The following is a 21,700-nucleotide window of genomic DNA, read 5'->3' as shown; positions in this document are numbered from 1 at the left end:
ACCCAAGATTCCCCCTTGAATTAAGATTGTATCTAGTTCAAACTTTCTCTCACTAGTGACCTCAAGATCGCGGGTTTCCCTCGTCCTTCTTTTTGTCTCTTGAATGTCGAGTATCAGAATGCAGCTTCCACTCGGCTTCTCGAGACAATTCGTCACTTATCACTCCCATCGTAGGCCTAAGGACATGTAGCTTGCTTGATATTGAAGCGAATAAGATTATCATTGACAACAATTAGATATCGATCTTTTAAAACAATAGATAGACCAAAGAGGGCGCCATTCGCAATGCAATGCTATGTCTTCGCCGATGAAAAAAAAAAAAAAAAAAAACCAAAAACCAAGACGTCCATGCAAAAATCATTCATCATCCACCTTAACAGGCTGCTTCCTCGTCCTCCGCCCAGACCCCCACCCAATATCCTCCAGCTCCCGCACTTCACCAACAAGCAAGCCCGAGCTATCGGTCTTCATTGTCTTACCGGACAACTTCCCAGCATCCCTCAGAAGCTCCGCTCTCATGGCAGCCGCATCAGGATCTTCATAGTCCAGCTGCGTCATCTGCGGTGCCTGATTCTCCTCATCTTCGTCCTCGGCATGAGGCGGGAGTTTATCATTCAGGAAATCAAATTTCCCACCGCTGAGCATTGATGACAGACTCTGTTCGGTACGGCTGTTGCTACGGGATATGGAGTTGTCTCTAGTCGGGCGAGCACTTTCCAAGGCGCTGCCGAGGCCATCGTCGTTGAGTGTGTCGATCGAGCTGGCACGTGAGACGGGGCAAGGGCCTTCCAGCATTCGGGTTGAAGAGTGGGATGGGGCCCGGCCAAGGAGCGGCTTACGCTTTCGTCGGGGTGGATTTCCACCATCATTGGTCGTAGTGCTCTCAGTCTGCTGTCGTGACTTGGCAGCGCGGGCTTGCTGGAGGAGCCCGCTCAGAGCGGTATCCAGTGCGGATGGGCCAGTTGGTGGTGCCGAGTCGGTGCTTGGCGTGGGTTGCTTGGTATTCGGTTCCTCTGGGGTTTGTTTGTCTGGTATCCTGGCCGGGCTTGGAGATCGAGATTCTGGAACAGAGGGTTTTGGTGCATCAGGCTCAAAGCCGTCGCCGACTATGGCTATTGTTCGACTTGCACCGATGTTCCCTAAACTTCGCTTCTCGCTCTTACCACCGTTCGTGGACTCGGTGGAGATGTTGTACGGGGAATTCGCTTTCCGTTCATCAACATGTCTGTCAGATTGTTTTCGCTTAGCAGATAAAGAACCTAGTTTATCTGTGCTGCTAGCATTTTGAGGTAATTGTCGTCGGACAATGTATGGCTCGAATGGCTTCTTTTGGCCGGTTTGAATAGATATCCAGAGCCAGTCAGCAGACACTGCTGGAACCCCCCACTCGGTCGTATGCCGCAATTTGTCCACACTGGCTGTTTTGGGGTCATTGCAAATCAGAACGGATGCTTTCTGCGTTAGTAACTCCCCGTATGTGGCGCCCATCAACTCTACCAGTTTCCGTAGGTGTAAAAGATCGATACGTCCAAAGCCGGTGGAACAAATCCGCAATTCCGGAAAACCTAATGTCATTAGAGCATGTTTTAATCTTGCATTCGGTCGGATCTCACCTGGTATAGGGAACTTAGGGAACGGAGTACTCGCCACATGAGACTCGGGTGGGACAAAAGCTCGAGCATCAATGCATCTTTCTAGCCACATCTCCGTCACGACCTCGCATTCAAATGCCATTTCATCTGTTGACGGAATCGCTGACCTGGGAGTCTGATACGGCACCATGATGAACAGCCCATGCCCTGTTTTGGGAATAGCAGGACTAGCAAACTCATTCAGTGACTCCACCAACTGAGCTCCGTTATAGTTGAGATGCTCACGGAGAACTTTAGTCTATAAGGTCCATTAGTTTCAGGAAAATGTGGGCAAGAGCATGAGCACAAACCTGCTTGGAAGAGAATCCATTAATGAAGAAATAAGTCATATGTAAAAATCCATTGTCTTTTGGTGGATCAGCCGGCAGTGGAAGACGAGACTGGCTTTCGGAAAATGTAGTCTCGCTGGCGAATGACTGATATGCCTGTATAACAGGCTTCGAGGCTTCGGGTGGTCCTTGTGCTTGTGGGTTCTTTTGGGGTCCAGTCGTCCCGTTATTATCGAATCCTGTTCCGACAATATCCCCCATATGCTTTCATTTTGATCTACCAGCTTGGTACTTGCCATCCTGCGTAGTTTTCGAGGTCGTGGATTTAGAGAGTTTTCCTTTGTAGTGCTGTCCCTTCGAGAAGGCTCCCTCTCTGTTGGCGAGGATCGATTCCATGCCCCGACACCTTGTTCTGCAGGTGGCACCAGCGGGTGATATTTCTGCTCATCTAGGATCATTCCACGTTCGATGCTGTCCGTAAACCATTTTACCGAAACAACTTTGATATTCCATTGTGTCGCGAATTTGTACTTTTCACCGTCCGAGTTGCGCGCAATAAGATGTGTTACAGTTTTGGTCAGGTCTTTTCGATATTCGGCCCCATTCTCCTCGGTTGTCTTCTGCATGTAGGCTCGGAAAGGAACTGCGGCGCATTTGTTAGCGTTGCTCCATACTCAATTGTGGAAAACCAGCCAACTCACGGTCCGAGAACCCAGTGATGCAGATCTTGAGGCCATGCAATGTTGCCAGTCTGTATTGTTTCTCCAGCGCCTGTATGTCTGTGTCCTCTCCCTGCGTCCATGTGTGTCGTACGGCCTCGATCCATTCTGGATTCATTGCCACCACATCATTCCGTTCCCTTGCAACGTATTTGTACTTGTCGCTATTCGTGTCACCCACAAGCAAATGGGTTACGTCTGAAGTAAGATGGATACTGTGCATCGCGCCCATTTGTTCCGCCATTTGAGTCAATGGAGTCTGTGCAACGGGAATACAGGTCAGCCTCTGCTTGGAGCTTCACACGTCACTAAACCTCTATCGGACACATACTCTCTTCTCAATTTGTACAGATGTAAAGCAGATCACTACACCCGTCAGAGGGTAGTCTTTGTCTACAACATGACATGTTAGCAATCGTGCTCGAATTCGAAAGAAAAGGCCGCTGCACGTACTCGAGACTGCCATCCCTGCCATTCCTCATGGTCACAGAGTCCAATCTGCTTCGATATGGTGTGATTGGCAAGATACTCTCGCGACTGGTGTTTGATAATGTCTGGATTCTGCATTCTCGTCCCGCGTGTTTTGCGGTAATTACCGATCACGTGATATCATGTCCGCTCGAATGTTCCTGGGTGTACTTGAATGCAGGTACATAAATTGCACTTGACTACACTGATGGTCTACTTTCCTGTGTCTAATTGAATGATAAAATGTAATAAAATGCGGTTTAGTGTTGTTCTGGATTAATGTGTTGTGTAAATTGAATAATTAATCCGAAGTATATATTTCGGACAACTTGTCATAGTATAGTCGTTATTTACCAACAAAAGCTTATATTTTTGGACTTCTTGAATACCATATAGTGTATATATGTAATCCCAATAAAGGGATACAGCACCTCAAATGATAAATACAAACCTAGTGAGATAAATTCGTATTCAATGTTGTTTGGACCTCGACCTCGGTGGAGCTGATATCCTTATCAGTGGTTTATCACGTGTAGATAATCGCGTCTGCAACGCGTTCCGGAAAATCGATCTGCGTCCCTATCGGAATTGTCTGGCGCGACCTCAATTGTTGCATTCTGCATTTCATTTTATGCATTGTGCCAGACTCAGAGCGCGGGGCATATACATAATTGGATCGCTCTCTTTGACTTGCCCAAAGAGACTACCGAGTTCATTTGCGTATTCATCCTCATCCCGACCCACCGGAGCCCCCGAGAAAATGTTCAAGAAAGCTCTCCAAGACCACCCAGGTAGTGGCACGAAACCTCTTCACCAGACCGACTTATTGCGTGCCAATTCAATGGTTCCCTCGAAGTCACAACCACAACCTGGTGCTGTCAAACGAAAAGTCGAAGTCGCCGAATCCTCGTTGGGGTCCCTTCATAATGCGGTATATTTCGATGAAAATGACTTCGATGATGATCTGGACCTCGATGAGCCGCAGCCATTGATTGCGCCGAGCGTTTCTGGCTCCGCCACCTCTAAAACAGTCACATACCCAAGCTTGGACACTACATCAAGGATTGGCCAGTCTTTTTATGGCAACGAAAATCCAACAGACGTAAATTACCCTGATCTTCCATCCATATCCCAAGAAGCAGCAGCAGCCCCTCCCAGCAGCATGCAGTTACCGTGGTCATCATCACCGCCCTCCCATTTCCAACCGCCTGTCAAGAAACCTCGTACGCTTCCGTGGACCAAAGAAGAAGAGGAACCCCGCGAAGACAAGAAAAAGAGCTTTGTGACTCCCAAGCGTTCAAGACCTGCAGAACCATGGAACAAGTCTGAGAGCACCATCAAGGCGGAACAGAAAGAGTTGCGACAAGAATACAAAAAGACCCAAAAACCCGACGGGAATTCGAAAACAAAGGACAATTCCAAGATTGCCTCTGTTTTCTTGAGTGACGAGCAAAGAGCTGTTCTTGACGCTGTTGTCGACCGCGGAAAGAGCATGTTCTTCACCGGTTCTGCGGGAACGGGAAAATCAGTCCTTATGAGAGAAATTATTGCGAAGCTGCGCAACAAATATCGCAAAGAACCCGATCGAATTGCAGTCACAGCATCAACAGGTCTTGCGGCTTGCAATATCGGGGGTGTGACTCTCCACAGTTTTGCCGGAATTGGTCTAGGCAAAGAGCCAGTGCCCGAACTAGTGAAAAAGGTAAGCTTTTCATTACTCACCTAGGAATTGCTGATACTAACAATCCCCCAGATCAAGAAAAACCAGAAAGCTCGAAATCGCTGGCTGCGTACCAAAGTCCTTGTTGTTGATGAAGTCTCCATGGTAGACGGAGATCTATTTGATAAGCTCGAAGAGATTTCCCGACGAATTCGCAACAATGGTCGTCCCTTTGGAGGAATCCAGCTTGTTGTAACAGGCGACTTCTTCCAACTACCTCCCGTCCCAGACGGAAGCAACCGGGAGGCAAAATTTGCATTTGCAGCTGCTTCCTGGACAACTTGTATCCAACATACCATTCTTCTAACCAACATCTTCCGTCAACGAGATCCGGAGTTTGCTGATATGCTGAATGAAATGCGACTGGGGAAAATTACCCCTCGCACGATTGAGGCCTTCAGAAGGCTCTCTCGCCCCCTTGATGTCAAAGATCAGATCGAAGCAACAGAACTGTATGTTTTACTATATGATTATACTGTGCCAAAGCTGACTCTTGATAGGTTCCCAACGCGCGCTGAAGTGGAAGGTGCCAACTCTGCACGGATGGGAAGACTTTCTGGCGAGATTATGAGGTTCAATGCAGTGGATTCTGGGACAATCCAGGACCCTCAGCATCGCGAGAGACTGCTGGCAAACTGCATGGCCCCCCCATGATTCAGTTGAAGAAGGGTGCCCAGGTGATGCTCATTAAGAATATGGAGGATTCGCTTGTCAATGGTTCGATTGGAAAAGTGGTAGCCTTCATGAGTGAAGATTACTTTGATTCCTACAAGGAAAACGACAAAAATTTCACTGACGACGCAACTGTAAGCGATGATGAGCGGGCTCATCGAGCTCGGAAAAAGCTCAAACCTTTGGGCTACAAAGAGGGCCCAGCCTCAATGGCTCGGAAATGGCCGCTAGTATCTTTTCTTCAGCCTGATGGGTCGGAACGACACTTATTGTGTCAACCGGAGACGTGGAAGATTGAGCTTCCCAATGGAGAAGTGCAAGCCCAGCGTCAACAAGTTCCGTTGATATTGGCGTGGGCTCTGTCCATCCACAAGGCTCAAGGCCAGACTCTTCAACGTGTGAAGGTTGATCTGGGCCGAGTGTTTGAAAAGGGCCAGGCGTATGTTGCACTGAGTCGAGCGGTGTCACAGGAGGGACTGCAGGTTACTCGATTCGAGCCTCGCAAGGTGATGGTTCATCCAAAAGTGGTGGAATTCTACTCCAACCTCATTACAATCTCAGAGGTCAACAAGTCTAAGTCGTCAGGTGCGTTGAACCCAGATGACTTTGAAGATGATGACTTTTGATTCATATATGAGGTTTCTTTTCATTCCCCAGGTCAGAAATGACATGTACTATATCCAAGACATCTGACTACTTATCGGTAATTCAATTTTTTATCATCAATACTATACATGTAACTATGCAATTATTTCAACTACATCCATAGTTAGTTAGATTTATATCATGTACCCACCTAACAACCTTCGAAGCCTCGAACCTTCCGAGGTTTGACAGGTTTGACGGTTTATCGCTTATCGATTATCGATAAGTTGAATCACGTGCCATTTCATCCGATTGTCTCACAGCCCTTTCGTCCCAACCCTGTAGGATCATCCGAAGTTTGACGCGCTTGCCAAGCCAATACAATTGCACGCTTGATGGTTGCTTAGCTGGACTACAAAGCTCACAATTATCATGGCTTCTGAATTTATTGGCTACAATGTGCTGTTGACATTGAGAGAGCCACAGGGTGGAAGGCTGGTGGGCCAGGTCGCCAATGTTTTTGGCCAGCGCTTGCTCCTCCAGGATGGTGAGCTTTGAATGAGTTCAATATATACATGTCATAATCATTAATCCTTTGAAATTTAGTCACATTTCTCTGGAATGGTCAACGCCTGCCTCAATATTCTATTGATGCCTCTGCTATCACCGACCTCTCTCTTGAAGCCAATACCCAGGCTCCTCCGCAGCGTCAGCAACTACCTCAACATCAACCTAACCCTCAGCTTCAACCTTATGGAACAATGCCTTTACCCTCAGCTCCCACTCAATCTACTCCAACACAGCAACAATTTACGGATCCGGCTATTCTGAGTTTTTCAAAAGCTCCTCTCACATCTAAACCGTTTGTTGGGAACGTTCCGACAGCTCTCCCCGCCAACCAAATCCCTGGGGCAGTCTCTGCCTCTTTGATTGAGCCATTTAACAGCCTGGAATTGAATGCAGATAGCGACAATACTGGAATGCAAGGGACCTCCCACAAGAAATTACTCCAAAGCCCGCAGGAACTGTCACCCTCAAAGCAGACACCAAAGCGGAATCGACGTGGCAACCAAGAAAATGAACGGGAAGAGAGAGGATATGTCGCTAAACATGTCGCTAAACATGGCGCCGCCGCAAGCACCAACCCAAAGAGCAAGGGCTGGCGCCAGACTGCATTCGTGGAACCAGCTGCCCCTGCATTCCAGGATTCACCTGAAGCTATGAACCGGTCTGGAACTAAACTTCGCAAAAAGAAGTCACGCCGTTATGCGGAAGATCCAAGTGGCTGGGCAACCGAAGATGCTACTGATATTCAAGAGCTGGGCGAATTCGACTTTGAAAGCAACCTGTCCAAGTTTGACAAGCGGACTGTATTTGAACAAATTCGAAACGACGACACTACCGCAGACGAGGAGCGCTTGGTGAGCTTCAACCGCAAGGTCAAGCCGGGCACCAACGGCGGAAAAAACCTACACTGGACGGAGAATGTACTCGATAGCCCCCAGAACAGCGACACCGGGGATGATATCGAAGGAATTAGTGAGATCAAACTGGGTAGCGATACCCTCTCTGGACGCGAGCGGTCAAGGGCGCCTACACATGCTCAGCCTCCCCGCAAAGACAGCGCGATCCAGGCCCCGCCAATGGTGCCACAGCTCAGTGCGCTTGGTCGCAGTCAGCTTCACGTCAACATTTCTCGTACAACCAGCCCTCGGCCAACCCGATCGTCAGTGTCGCCTATGATTGCTCCTAATGTTTCTGGTGCTGGATCCCTCCGGCTCACAACCACCAATCGCAGCTGTCCCACGGTGAGCCCCCTGCAGACTCTGGAGATCGAGCAAATTTCGGTCGCCGAGTTTGGATTGGCCGATGAGATCATTACAGAGAACGCAGGTCGGGGAATAGCAGAAGCCGCTGTGGCTCTTCTGTCCAACGATGCTGCTGCGCCCACTATGCTTATCCTTACTGGCAACCATCGTACTGGGGCAAGGGCTATTGCTGCTGCTCGCCATCTGCGTAACCGGGGTCACCGGGTTACAGTCTGTTTGCTCGGGCTTGAACACGAAGCTGAATTGCTGGAGAACTGCCGCAAGCAACTTGATATTTTCCGTAAGGTTGGGGGACGCGTGCTTAAATGGGAAGAACTATCTGCTCGTTTGGCCACCTCGGACCTGGGCCCCGACTTGATCATTGACGCCTTGTTTGGCATGCATCTATCCTTTGACGACCTTCGAACCGACGACCAAGGCGTGGCATTCGAGATGATTTCGTGGATGAACCGCAGTAATGTCGATGTTTTGTCTGTGGATGTCCCCTCTGGACTCAATGCTTCTACTGGTAAGTACTTACGGAAACAACTCCGAACAGGTGTGACTAATACAGCAAACTCCATAGGCGAGGTTACTCTGGTTGAAGGTGGCCGGCTTTGTGTCAATGCCACATCTGTGGTGTGCCTCGGAGCTCCCAAGACCGGTGTGCTGAATGCTCTGCTGTCTGGCGAAAGACTATCCTGGAATCTGGCAGTTGCCGACATCGGAATCCCTCAGATCGTCTGGCGAAAGTACGGTACCCGTCGTCGCCATGGAATTGATTTCGGGAACAAATGGGTCGTGCCATTGAAGTACCAGCCCTTGCTTTCCTAAACACAACGACCCTTTCCCCTTTTCTACTCATATGAATTACCACGATTTACATTGTCATCAGAGGCGTTTTCAATTTGCGTGATTATTCAGGTGGAGCTAGTAGCTCCGTACACAGCGTTTGTTTTAAAATGATGCATGGGCTTCCAGGATTTCCAGCGGGAAGGAGAGCTCTTGTACATGTATTATTATCCACTGGCCTTCTTCTAACCTACTTAGGATTAAGACACTATGGCCCAATATTGCAAAATGTCAAAGTCAGATAGCAAAAATGAAATGAAATTTGAAGTTCGTATCTCCTCTTTTGTAGAACTTGGTGATGTGCACTCAAGTACCCAAAGACCCAGCTCCCCTAGCTTAGGCACATATGGCCAACTTCTTGATATCCGTCGTCAGAGGGATAATTCCTTTACCCAAACTGGGGCATACACAGCATGATCAACACGCAATGATTTGTCCAATACGGCAGAGTATTATTAGAATATGTAACCAAAATCCAATTTATAAAATAAGAGGGACATAGACCCCGTAGAGAGGAGATATCCCCATATATAGTGTAGTGTAGTATATACTTCCCCAACGCCGAGAGCACAGGACATAACCTGCTTTGACTCTAAACTAAAAGCGCCCCGGAAACCTCCGACCCTGGGGGTAAAAAGCCCAACACCGCTCATTGGTATGCCAAACTCCTTTGTAGCGTGACGCGAGAATGCAAAATGACAACCACCTCAAATCTCCTGCGCATCTAACGCCCACACCTCCCAATTCTGCAGAACCTCCCATCCTACCCTTCGCACACGCCGTCTCCACACGAACCCATCATCGGTGAAAGTGTACGGGTAGCATACAGGGTTGAAAGACGCAACACACTCAGTGTCTTCGCGTCTGTCGGTATACCCGCTGTTGGGGGTCTAGGGGTTTCGCTCTCATCTCGATCGCGTGACCGTTTCCCCAATGTTGATGGCGGTAAGGTGCCCTGTCGTGTGCCAAGTGGATTCGACCAAGAAGATATATGTGTTGTCTGTGTATCGGGTGACCTATGAGCGACGGCAGGCTGGTATGGAGCGCTGAGTCCACCGCCGTTGGGACCTTGCATGGGAGCGGGACTATACGTTGTTGTCTCCGGGGATGCATTATCGCCATTTGCTGGTGATGGGGATTCTTTATTAGTCCCGGGCGGGATGGGGTCTTTGTAGAAGTCTTGCAGTTCCCATGCTTTCCAGCCCATGCTGACGAGCTTCACGTTTCCGTAGACTTGCTTGTCGGCGAGGTCGTAACTTAAAATTTCGGTCAGGATGGAGTCGTCGACGTCTACCACTTCTGCGAGAGTCTTCGCATTCGCGAATGTCTCTTGCATCCTTTTGGTTACATCGGGCATTGATGTTCCTCGTGAAGGTGTGGATAGGTTCAATGCAGAAGTCGGAGGTCCATTTGGAGACTGTCCGGAAGATGGGGGTATGAGAAGTCGGATTGCTTTCAATTTCCGTAGGAAGGGGATTAGTAGACCCAGTGATTCTATGCTGGAAAATTCGGTGGCGAGGGCGAGCTGTTCCAAATTCGGACAGCTGTGGACGAGTCGCGCGATCATCCCGGTGGAGAGAGGCCATTTGGATGGGAGAAGGAGATGGCGCAATGTCGCGCCATGATTTGTGGTAATGTGTGATAGGTAGAGGTCTCGTACGTTAGCTATCGCGTTGAGATTGCTAGCCGGAGAAGCAGAAGTGATAGGAGAGTTGGTTGCGTTTCCACTGGGCACACCAGACAAATGGTGTTCAGATGTTGGGGGCGTGAGGGCCGATGAGACCGCGCCTCCGCCGGGTCGTGGGCAATTGGGCAGGTCGCTTGATTCCGATGTGACATTGACAAAGTATAGGCGCTCGAGTCCAGAGAGGTTCCCGATGAACTCCGAGCTCCGTTTTGACACTGCATCCACCCGAACGGATTTCATGCGGAACTTGATATGGGGCGGGTTTGTAGGCCAGCTGCTCTCGATAAATGTGTTGACCAGACTAGAGCCCTCAACACCACTGAGGAATGTGATATCTTCGACGGTAGTCGGATCAAAAGCGAAGCTGAAATCTTCAGTGTGAAAGGCATATAGATTCTGGAACGATATCTTCTTAACCGCGAGGGGCTGCTTGCTTGCGATCAGCTTGCGGAAGTAATCATGCAGAGAGATGCTAGGCTCGTGTGCATCCCGCATCCGTGGCGACCAATGTAATTTCAACTCGCGCAGTTTCCTACTTTTACAAAGAAGAGTCGCAATATCATCCGGGTAGCAAAGCGGGTCTATATCGGTGATTTTTAGACATCGCAAATGGGGCATTCCCGGAATCACGAAAGTGGGCTGTGGATGACGACTAGACGGAAACCGTATCGTCAGGGATGTGAGCTTCGGCAGCTGTGTCAAGCCTGTAAAAACCGTGTCGAGCATTTTGGTGTTCAGTTCCCAATGGAAGCTTTCCAGATTACTCATGCGATCGATCGCAGCGCGGGCGGCGATGTTCAACAACATCGATGCGTCGGGTACACGACCGACTCGGGCATGCTCCTCCAGCTCACGGTCCTTCCATTCCCCGCGTAGTGTCATCGATCGTACCAGGGTCGAATAAGATCGTGTAATAATCGCATTCAATCCCATTGTGAAGGGACTGGCGCTCCCCATTCCTTCTGGTTGTTCATCACGATAACGAATCTTGTCGTAGGAGGTCAGCGTTAGGCTCCGGTATAGCTGCGGCAACGCCATATAGTTGAGGACCCGACATGTTCGACATAGCCGAGCGAGGTCGCCTGTGTCGTCGACCTACGGCATGGTTAGATAGGTGGAAATGTGATGATGTGGGGAGCTCCCTCTCACATATGACACAATCTCCGCGATGAGATTCAACGGCAAAGCCATCAACTGAGCACCCCTAGGTGGTTCAGTTATGCTCGCCCCAAACATATTTCTATTGACAGTCGCCATGATGCGACTTCTAATGGAAGTGTCACATAAGGATACAAAGAATATGGGGGAAAAAGGCACCGGGATCGTGAGTTTCCGAGTGAAATTTCGTCTCCACTTTTGTAAGCCTCGTAGGTAAGCCAAAGCCACTAAGAGCTCACCTAAAAGTACTAAGGGAACTAAAGGGAACTACAACATAAAATGTTATAACTAACTAGTTAGTTATAGAGTATACATATGTAGTTATAGAGTATAGTCCTTGGAATATGTATGTAATGTGCAACATTATATTCAATCTCAAAATTATAATGGGTATCTTTCTAAGATGTTGAAATCCAACACCAGTCCAAATAATATCAAATCCATATACTCCATACCAATGAAAATGACCAAAAATGACTGTCTGTCAGGGCTTCATATGCTCTCAATCAGCCATGTCCAAATATGTGACATCTCCCACACGTTATGCCTAAAAGTGGCGTTTTATGAAGAGCCATGCTGTTCGTTGTAAGGTCCGTGCTCAGAGTGGGATTCGGCATCGGGTGGTCTACGGCTTGTCTGTTCCGCTGACACATCGTTTCGTTCTTCCGAGTATGTCGTATCTGTCCAACTTTGTTGATCGTAATCTGTGACATGATCATTGCGATCATTCCGATCCAAATGGCTGATGTCCTCGTTGACCAGCGCCGCAGCTTCCGGGTCATAGTGTAGGACATAGTCTCCACCTCCTCGCTCTACGTCTGCCTCTGTCCATGGAGCAGACGCTTGTGGTCGAGAAGGAATCACCCGCACTGGTAAGTTGGGACGATTGGAGGGTGGCTCGCGATGTTGAGTGGGTTGGACTGGTCGACTCTCTCCAGGTGGCTGGGTGTCCTCTAGCAGTCGATTTTGCGGTGACCATGTGTGTTGGCCGCGACGACGCGCTGGAATAACAGTGACTGGTAATGAGCCGTCGGCATTTTGTGGTCCGGTGCCTAGTCGGGCTTTCCGATGGAGAGAAAAGAAGTGATCGGCTCGAGACCGAGCAGCATTTGCTTCTGCCTCGGCCTCTTCTGCTGCTGCAGATGCTCTGTGTTCGGAGAATTCTTCTCCGGCTTGTGCAGATGCCACTTCTTTCGGTAGAGATGCACGTCGCCTCTTGAATGGGTGCAGGAGAACATGCCATCGCGGATCGGCTTGGACAATCTGCGGTGACTGCTCTCGGGTGTTTTGAGCAGAAAGAGGATGGCCATTTGGATTAGGGGTATGCGACTCCGCGCCTTCCAGCTCCTTATCTTCATCCAATTCCTCCTCCTCGTGCATATTTGGCATTGCGGCAGGAGGTGTAGGACTAGCCACTGAATGATACCGGACATTGTACACTGTGCTTGTTGCACTAGTAGTATCAGCACGGCTGATCGGTGTGATCACCGCTGGAGGTGGAGTCGGCCGGTTATCGTTTGGGCCCCGGGGGGCCGACGTAGCAGCGTGGTTGTGTGGTGGTGGTGCAGCTCTTTTATTTCGATTAACGCGAGGAAATCCAGCCCGCGCTCGTAGAGGTCGATGGGCCAAACCCATCACGCCGCCCCATCCGGACGATGCACCGTTACCCCCCACCTTGGTCGTGCCCTTGACCCGTGAAACGTGGCCAGTCAACTTCCTCAGAAGGAGTGACTTCAAGCATTTCATCGCCGTCGAAAACCTCTCGCCCGAGAATTCCGTCTTTGGTTTCATCTCGTTCCAGCGCTTCAATGCGTTCCACCCACTCCCAAACCACCACACTGGCCGCGGCAGAACCAACCCATCGAATATAGGTACCCCAGCCAGCAATTTCCGGCTTGGCAATATCCAAAACAAAAAAGACGACGGGTATCAAAATGGCACATAGCGAAAGAAGAGCCACCAAGCAGATATTCCGCATCTTGGGGTGGAAAAACGCGTATCGGTGCTTAGATATCGAGTAGAAGATCACCCAAGCGGCATAGAGAAGGTTAAGCGACAACTCGAACAAGTAACTCAAAGCAGGAATGGCATCCTCGTATAGCCTGGGTCGTGTCGGAGAACTCGTCGCCCAAAAATTATTCAAAATACTAAAAGTCGTATCCAGCACGATCAACGCAAAGCCAGCCCATTTGATCATAACTTTTTCCTTATGTCGCGGGAACAATCGAATTAACGTCTGGACCTGCGCAAGCCACAGAAACGTGCTCGATATGACGCGCACGATGCGAATTTCCATTCCGTCGATAACCTCCTGGGAAAGCGCCTCTGCATCGGAATATCCATATTCATACTGCCGCTCAGCGACTCGGAAGGAATCGACCGTGGCGATAGTCAACGAGATCGCAACCAAGATCGCAGCCACTTTCTGCAGCCATGGTCGTCCACCGACTCCGACAACCGACGAGTTCCCGCTATATGAGCCGCTAATCATCCCATGGCGGCCGAGGAAATTGGCGCCGCCACCGGGGCCGCCGACGTAGAATGTTCGCGGTGTGATGAGAAGGATGATGACGAGGAGATAGCTAACGACAGTCGCGCAACCGATGGCATATAGCTGTGGGGTAACGGAGGAATAGAATGGATCGCGGGTATCGAGGACGGCGGAGATGTGAACCTCGTCGGTTGGGGAGCTTGTACAGACAGGCTCGAAGATGGCGTTTTCGGTGAGAGTAACAGCATATGAGTTGTTGAAATATACCAGTCCTATAAAGAATTGTCAACTCGCAATTAGACATGGTCCTAGGAGGCGACATCAAGTCTGCGACCGGCGGCCTGCAGCCTGCGGCCCAACGACCAAATTGTCGAGGGAAAAGGGAGACCACATACCATCACTGGGCAATACAACAGGCGTACAGCCGGGTGAATAAGTCTTCGTCGTAGTCGGTGTTGGATTCGCCCAGATCTGGCGGGGAAGCAAGTGGAAGTCATTTTCCATGATCGAACTCGAATTATGAACGGCCTTGAATCGCCGTCTCTGAAATAGTTCATATACCGCGCAATTTCCACCGATGCACCCGTGTCACACAAGACCCTTCACTGTTTAGACTTCCATTCTTGACTTTGATCGCGTACAGACGTTGCGAGTCCGAGGACCGGGAGGCGATTAACGTCGGGAGGCGGGAATTGGAAGAATAACGACGGCGGTGTGAGATTTAGGGGGGCACAAGGCGAGTAATATTTCTCTGTTTTGTCCAACCCTCTATAAGTAAAAATAAAAAAAGAGTGGCAATCTATAGGAAAAAGGAGACAATCTCAAGAACATTGAAGAATTAAGGTGGAAATCTGGAGGGATGCTCCGCCCATTTCAAGGCTCGGCATTGGCTCCTCCACAAATATCCTGACCCTAATTGCACTACAAGATCGACCTACAACATAAAGCTCTACACTCTTTTCATATCTCTCATTTCATATATGCACGCCCCATTATATTGATATGTAACAAGCTCAACTAAATCTAAGGGCCAAAATCCACTATGTCGACTTGCTGATCGAAATCCCAACATATCCATCATCCATGTATCGCATCACTCTTTCACTGTCTGTACAAGATTCATCATAGGAACCGCTGGTTTCCCATGGGTATCATCTCATTGAGACATTTATGCCTGGGCGGCGAAGCCAAGACGAGGTCCCTCGGAGTCGAAAACGACGTACTGGCTCTTGAGGAAGATATCACCGAAGATGGAGAAGCCAAGGCCAGAGTTGCTCTGGATACCACCAAAGCAGGAGGAGCCGCCAGCGCTGACTGGGGCGTATTTGATGTGCTTTCCGGGAACAACCGCATCGTAGTCACCAATGGTGACAGTGAAGTCAGGCAGATCAGCAGAGCAAGGGAAGACATAGCCACCCTCAGTCTGGCTGTTCTTGGCGCCAGTAACCTTTTTGTAGTAGGCGGAGACAACAGAGTCAGGGAGCAGGAGAAGGGTGGTGCCAGTATCTATATGATTTAAGAGATTAGTGCTGAATAAAACATGGATTTCCACACAAAAAGATATAACTCACCAGCAATTCCAGTGATAGGGCCGCCAGCAGAACCGGAGCCGATCTTGTGGCTGTCGGCGGTGAAGGACCAGAATCCATCGGAGTTGTCAACATCGGTGTAGGCGACAGATCCGGTGAACTTCTCGTGGTCAATGTAGCCGAAGTCAAAGGCACCAGGGGCGCCGTGCTTGAGAGTCACAGCGAACAGCGGCTTGTCGAGACTGTCCTTGACGGTGTCAAAGAAGGTTGTCTGAGGTTTGGGGCTGACGGTGTTGATGGAGCTGAAAGCCAGACCCAAGAGGCCATCATTGCTCTTGTCCTGCACGAACTGCTGGCTGATCTTCTTGGCAGCCTCAACGGCCTGGCCAGTGGCCTTGACTCCACCAACGACGACGGTGTCCTTGTAGACATCACCACTGGCACCGCTGCCATCACCGTATGAGATCGACCAGCTAGAACCTGCCAGCTTCTGACCGGAGCTGCTGACTTTGTAAACGTCGTGGCCACTCTGTTCCGAAGAGCTGAGCTCGCTGGAGAAGACCCAGCTATATGAACTGTCAGTTATTGCGCTAACCGATCATGCCATTTCAATGAAACTTACAGATCAGCAGAGCCGGTGTCGAAGTCCAAGTTCAAGGTGGTGCCGCCAACCTTGACGGGAGTGAGGTACTCGATGTCGTTGTCCTCGGGTGTGGTAATGGCAGAGCCGCTAACAGCAGCAGCGTGGACATTGGCAGGCACGGTACCACCGTACTTGCTCAGTGCATTGGCGTACAGACCAGGCAAATTGACAGTCCTGGTACCTGTAGTAGTCTTCTGCACCTGGTTCACACTGAATCCAGCGCGAGGGCTCTTGGCAGGTACAGCGGCAGCTGAGGCAACAGCCGAAAAGCAGGCGAGGCCGGCGGTAACTTTGCTGAAGACAACCATGGTGATGATTTTATCGAAGGTTGGATAGATCTAACAGGGAATGAAGGCGATGCTGGAGAGGGTGGATTCCCTAAACAGCTGGAGGGAAGGCCTCCTTTATAGCTTTTCTGAGTATATGCCATCCGCCGGCGTCCGAGAATAGAAGACATCAACAGGGCTGACTCTCGCAACATCTAGGAGAAGGTGATGGGTCCCCTTCTAGGAAGGAAGCATGACGATCCATCAGAATGCAGTCAAGTTGAGGGGGAAATTTGGAGATCGTCACGGAAGCCAACGGCCATCCAGGTTAGCACGACGGAGTCCGCCAAGCAGGCGACTGAGGGGTCAAGCCAAAAGCACATATTGACAGGGTCTCTGAAAGCTAGATGATATCAAGTGGATATGAGAGGACTAGCGCGGCCAACACACGAGGGTAGGCAGAGGTATAAAATGTGGACACAAGCAATAATGCCCAGGGAGCTTGGTCGTAACAAGCTATCTAGGGAAAACGGAGAAGTCCGGCCAAGCCAAGGCGTTGTCTTGGGAGTCAGTGTCTTGGTACTCATTGGGTGAAGACTGGTCGATCGCCATACTTGGCGACCCTTGTGCAAGAGGGAAATAAGTTGCCCATTGGGTTAACCGATAGCAAGTAGGAAGTAGAGTGTAATAGATTGCCATTCGGCATAGTCACGCTGCATGAAGTGATTGTTCTGATTGTGCAGGCCATTGAGACTAGCAAGCGCCCTGACGATCATTACCCGTTATCTCCACGTCGACCAATCATCAGCCCTAAAGTGCAAACAAGGTCACATCGCTTCATTGGGATAATTTAATGGCTTCATTGGATGTGAGAGACATACGGTGGGTGAGCCCTTTCGGTTTGAGCCTGTGTCAGGGTTGTCGCCGAAATTCTAGCTCTGCTAGCTCTGCTAGCTCTCAACCAAAACGAAGAAGTAACAGGTACAATCTCCGACGGGCATCCGTCCCTGCAAGAAGATTAATGCTCCGGTCCATGTCAGACGATGTGACCCCCGAGGCCCTCACGGAGGATGACCAAATAGCGGCTCTTATCGCCTGCGCGGAAGGAATCGAAGGATCTAGCGGCCGTTGATATGAGCGATCGGTTCATCGTGGGATCGGAAGTGACAACAACAGACCCTAGTTGGCAGAGATAATTGAGCGCCGATGGGTATCAATGACATTGCATTGTTGCTTATGGAGTACCAAGTGTGACTCTCGGTCAATTGTCCATATAAGATGAACTAAAACACACTAGCCCAATACGGCAATCACCTTTATCTACATACCTAGGTACATATGTACTACTTAAACAGTTATAACTAGTATTTACATTATCCACACGTCGTCAGGACTGTTCTAAAGCCAAAGCTACCCGAAAGCTTCACCTTCCGCGGTGCAAGAGACTGGTATACAACATAGCATGTGAAAACAAGACCAACAGAACTTATTTCTGCATGAAACCTGAGACCCCGCAATCTAATATCACCCCGACGGACACCGGTGGGTAGTTAGGGTGATTCGAAATACGGAGAAATAGGCAATGAGCTGCAATGATAACATCATCGACCGGTCAGGCCATCAATTTCAAGCTTACTCCGTACAAATACGAATTATATCATAGAAGAAACGTCGAGCGGATCCCGCAGGGGTATATAATTTCAACGGAAAAGTAGATAAAGGTACAGCCCATAAGCTAGACCCTAAAGAGAAAAAGAAACTCCACCAAAGCGTAAGACATGAAAAAGAACACCGAATTATTCATAGTCATAAGTTTCATCAGAGATACTGGGACGATAACCCGGCCCCAGTCTCACCCTCGCCGTTAGTGTTTCCATCATACCCCTCATTGAGAAGGACCTCGAGCATATCAAATTCGCCAAGCATGGGACCAGTCCCACCAAGGCCCTGGTCAACCACTCCTGTGGAGCTGTTGAAGAATTGATCAAGAGGCAGGGCAAACCAATCCGGGAGCGCGCCGGAGGTAGGATGGTGGCTGTCGCCCATGGTCTGAGATGAGGCGACATGGTTTGGCGATGATCTGTCCATATCATTGGTAGGGAATGTCGAGTTCGAGTCGTAGTAGTTGTGGTACACGGACGGCGGAGGCGGCATGAAGGATACATTGAGGTTGGATGAGTTGATCGGCTGGGCAGGGATGTTCGCCAGTGGATCATGCCCTGACCCCATCGGGTGGCCTGCGGCAGGAGTATCCGCATATCCTAGACCCGCTGAGGTCGTATCATGACCCTGGTTAGCGGACCAGGGTGTACTCGGGCCGTCACGACGGGTTGTTGAATGCTCGCGCGATGGTGAACGAGTCCGAGAGTCGGGGACCGAGGTGCGGTCGTGTCCCTCACCGTCTGCACCCCGGTCATGTGGTGCAAAGCGCAGAAAGCGCGTCCGGATGCTGCTGGTGAGAAGCTCAAGAAGCCGTGCTACCGTGTTGCTGAGGTGCACGTCATCCACGACATAATTGCGCAGTGCCTCCACCGTCCGATCCTGCAGGTCTAGGGAGACTCGCACATCGTCTTCTCTAGCTCCCAGTGTGAAAGTCTATGACTGGTTAGTATTATGTCTGCCGAGGTTGCCGCCAAAGACCTTACCTTCAAGATGAAAATCATTCCAGACAAGATTCGGAAAAATGTTCGAATGGGTGCATGTCTCAGACGACCTTCGGGGACGAGGCCGTCCAATACTGTCTGCAGAATTTTGCGCGAGGAATCGATGACTTCCTGGATATAATGTTCATTGACACGGTAGAGCTCATTCAACGTTTGAAACCAGCTGTTGCTGCTATTAGACGACCCCGGTGCTGGTTGGCCATTCTGAGTCTGGCTATGACTCTGAGCGGACTCATTGGACATAGTAGTCCATCGATCGACGACAGCTTGTAGAGCAAGAGAATTTATATAGAGACCTGATTCCATATTAGAGATTATCCTTTGGCGAATCAAGCTGCGTCAACTTACGGGTGTACTCAAGCTCAATCAGCAAAACGCTACGCATAGCCGGTGAGACTTCTTTCTGTTAGCTTCTTATCCATGGCCAACGATCAATTGACTTACGATTAACACTGTCCAGCTGCTGCCGGAACTCCCGTAGATACGGTTGGAAACGGTCAATCTGCTCACGATATCTCCCACTCCGAATCAAGTCCATCGTCTGATCACTAGATGCAAACAATAAATGATTGGCTTGATAGACAATTTTCGAAATACTGATCCAGCAATCCTGCATCCGATCAAGATTGGCATCAGCATCATTTGCATCAGCGGACGTTGGCGTGATATCCTGCCCCCATTGAGGCAATGGAAGCATGGAAGGAATCCCTAAGCGTCCACTGCTGTGTGTAATAAACACAAGAATCAAACGCCGTAGTCGACGTTTCCGTGTTTGCTCGGATAGCGGCTCGTTGGCCACCTTAGCATCTCCTTTAGGGTCGAAGACGCCAAGTTCGAAAGCCAGAGCTTGCGCTGTACTCAGTAGCATCCATGACATCCGGTCCGATCGCCAGGCCGGTTCCAGCCATTTCTGAAACGCGACCCTTCCTTCTGAACCTTTGCTAGTATTCTCACCGTCGTGATCCAAAGGGTTGTCGGCCCGACTGTGTGTCTGGGGGTCTGTATCCAAAAGAGAGTTTTCATCGTCACCCGGTGGAAAGTGCAGGTTTCGCGGGTGCCACTCCGTAAGAAGTAGCATAGCTTCTACAGTGCCCAACGACCTCAATTGCCCACCCACACTGCCTTTGCCTGACATCGATGAACTCAAGTCAAGTGATCGAGGTCGGCCAATGCCCGACGTCCCAGCGTCGAATTTTTCTTGGCCCCAGAATAGGCGTTCTATCATGCTGCGCAGATATGCCCAAAGACGATCGTGAATATAAAACGCCCGCGTATTAGCACCATCGCCCTTGGGTTTCAGGTGCCTAGACGCGATAGTGAGGATTGTAACCGCCAATACCGGCTCATCAGTAAGTAATGTGCGATGTGTAGAAGGATTAGAAAAATCAGGGATTACAACAGGGCTCATCGGCGCGAGGTGTTCATAGTAATACTCCACATAGTCCATGCCCTCCTCCACTGTAAGCCAGCCGGCACGGACAAATCGCAATCGCGACCAGGCTCGGATTGCGTCAATATAAGTCGGCTCTGGGGGAGGGTTGTTGACTGGGCTATCTCTTTGAGGACCGGGATCGGCGATCTGGGGATCTACCGGCCCTGAAGCACCAGCCGGGTAGTATGTAGACCCGCCCATGGACATTCCTGATCGAGGTGTCCGCACAAAGGACCCACCCAAGCTTCGAGGCGAACTGCCTTGTGGTAGAGGGGAAGGCCCCGAGTTAAAAGACGAGACAGATTGTCGTGCAGCAAGCCGATTCTCGAGGCTCTGGCGGTTGAGGTCCTCTGTTCTACCAGCAGCTTCGGAGAGAAGATGCAAAGCGTCGTGTGTGTTTGTGATTGCAGGAGACAGCAACTCCACCGCAGTGCGGTTCATCATCGGAGGCCCTCCATAGCTAGGTGGCACGGGGCGTTCGCTGACGGGGTATGTGGGAGCGCGTGATGTTGGCACACTGGGCATATACCGTTGGGCTGGAGGTGCGGGTGCTGGGGGTGCAGGAAGTGCAGCAGGTGCAGGTGCCTCGGACCATCTCTGTTGGGCAAGCGCGGCTTGATGGTTGAACTGAGGTGGATCGGAAGGCGCAAATGGCGGTCCTTCGACTGGACTTTCATTCTTGGCCACCTCCCCAATCATCATTCGCTTGTCGCGATGGAGGATCGTCGCTGCCTCCACTTCATCTTCCTCAGCATCGGAGGTCTTGCGCTTTCGACGAGTTGCTGAAAATTCACATCTTTTACTTTCGCGACGACATCGAACACAGGGTGGGGGGCGAGGATTATCGACACCTTCATTTTTTTATTATCAGTCAGTCAGGCCATGGAAATAATGAAAAGGAATGGGCCCATACTTCCTAGGTCACATTTGACCTTGCGTTTGCGACATGGATCACAAGCCTGGTATCCTCGGCGATGATGTGCATCAGACTCGGCCTTGCTGTACACAGTATTATTGTCCCCCATTTCGTGGATTAACAATGGGGAAATCCCCGACACAAAGCGATGGAAAGCGAGATAAGCGTTG

The 21,700-nt window shown here is 50.1% G+C and overlaps 8 protein-coding genes across 8 annotated transcripts; 3 read left to right on the top strand and 5 right to left on the bottom strand.

Annotated features, from left to right (window-relative positions):
- Positions 1-357: 357 nt before the first annotated feature.
- Positions 358-3,115, bottom strand: N7516_003409 (uncharacterized protein; the record flags this gene model as incomplete). Its single annotated transcript, XM_057216129.1, is given in 7 exon segments — positions 358-1,565; positions 1,614-1,890; positions 1,943-2,185; positions 2,203-2,564; positions 2,623-2,899; positions 2,972-3,033; positions 3,094-3,115. The coding sequence occupies 7 exon segments, from the start codon at positions 3,113-3,115 to the stop codon at positions 358-360; spliced, it is 2,451 nt and encodes an 816-aa protein (XP_057078012.1).
- A 753-nt stretch (positions 3,116-3,868) lies between these two features.
- Positions 3,869-5,482, top strand: N7516_003408 (uncharacterized protein; the record flags this gene model as incomplete). Its single annotated transcript, XM_057216128.1, has 3 exons — positions 3,869-4,810; positions 4,862-5,280; positions 5,329-5,482. The coding sequence occupies 3 exons, from the start codon at positions 3,869-3,871 to the stop codon at positions 5,480-5,482; spliced, it is 1,515 nt and encodes a 504-aa protein (XP_057078011.1).
- A 41-nt stretch (positions 5,483-5,523) lies between these two features.
- N7516_003407 (C-terminal helicase domain-containing protein) lies at positions 5,524-6,126 on the top strand (the record flags this gene model as incomplete). The annotated part of the gene is made up of 1 exon (XM_057216127.1): positions 5,524-6,126. One exon carries the CDS (start codon positions 5,524-5,526, stop codon positions 6,124-6,126), a length of 603 nt encoding a protein of 200 aa, XP_057078010.1.
- A 391-nt stretch (positions 6,127-6,517) lies between these two features.
- N7516_003406 (mRNA decapping enhancer EDC3) lies at positions 6,518-8,727 on the top strand (the record flags this gene model as incomplete). Its single annotated transcript, XM_057216126.1, has 3 exons — positions 6,518-6,632; positions 6,692-8,422; positions 8,480-8,727. 3 exons carry the CDS (start codon positions 6,518-6,520, stop codon positions 8,725-8,727), a joined length of 2,094 nt encoding a protein of 697 aa, XP_057078009.1.
- A 781-nt stretch (positions 8,728-9,508) lies between these two features.
- N7516_003405 (uncharacterized protein) lies at positions 9,509-11,689 on the bottom strand (the record flags this gene model as incomplete). Its single annotated transcript, XM_057216125.1, has 2 exons — positions 9,509-11,527; positions 11,582-11,689. 2 exons carry the CDS (start codon positions 11,687-11,689, stop codon positions 9,509-9,511), a joined length of 2,127 nt encoding a protein of 708 aa, XP_057078008.1.
- Positions 11,690-12,151: 462 nt separating this feature from the next.
- Positions 12,152-14,585, bottom strand: N7516_003404 (PalH/RIM21 family protein; the record flags this gene model as incomplete). Its single annotated transcript, XM_057216124.1, has 3 exons — positions 12,152-13,160; positions 13,258-14,353; positions 14,477-14,585. The coding sequence occupies 3 exons, from the start codon at positions 14,583-14,585 to the stop codon at positions 12,152-12,154; spliced, it is 2,214 nt and encodes a 737-aa protein (XP_057078007.1).
- A 664-nt stretch (positions 14,586-15,249) lies between these two features.
- N7516_003403 (pepsin-like aspartic protease) lies at positions 15,250-16,561 on the bottom strand (the record flags this gene model as incomplete). Its single annotated transcript, XM_057216123.1, has 3 exons — positions 15,250-15,587; positions 15,653-16,176; positions 16,233-16,561. The coding sequence occupies 3 exons, from the start codon at positions 16,559-16,561 to the stop codon at positions 15,250-15,252; spliced, it is 1,191 nt and encodes a 396-aa protein (XP_057078006.1).
- A 1,776-nt stretch (positions 16,562-18,337) lies between these two features.
- On the bottom strand, positions 18,338-21,639 carry N7516_003402 (Zn(II)2Cys6 transcription factor domain-containing protein; the record flags this gene model as incomplete). Its single annotated transcript, XM_057216122.1, has 5 exons — positions 18,338-19,114; positions 19,165-19,478; positions 19,531-19,578; positions 19,627-21,465; positions 21,528-21,639. 5 exons carry the CDS (start codon positions 21,637-21,639, stop codon positions 18,338-18,340), a joined length of 3,090 nt encoding a protein of 1,029 aa, XP_057078005.1.
- Positions 21,640-21,700: the final 61 nt, after the last annotated feature.

Source organism: Penicillium verrucosum, assembly GCF_028828655.1.
Source record: "Penicillium verrucosum strain IBT 35672 chromosome Unknown utg000001l_segment0_segment0, whole genome shotgun sequence".
Taxonomy (NCBI): Eukaryota; Fungi; Ascomycota; class Eurotiomycetes; order Eurotiales; family Aspergillaceae; genus Penicillium; species Penicillium verrucosum.
Note: the sequence above shows the minus strand (reverse complement) of the source record. Positions and strands in the feature narration are given on the sequence as shown.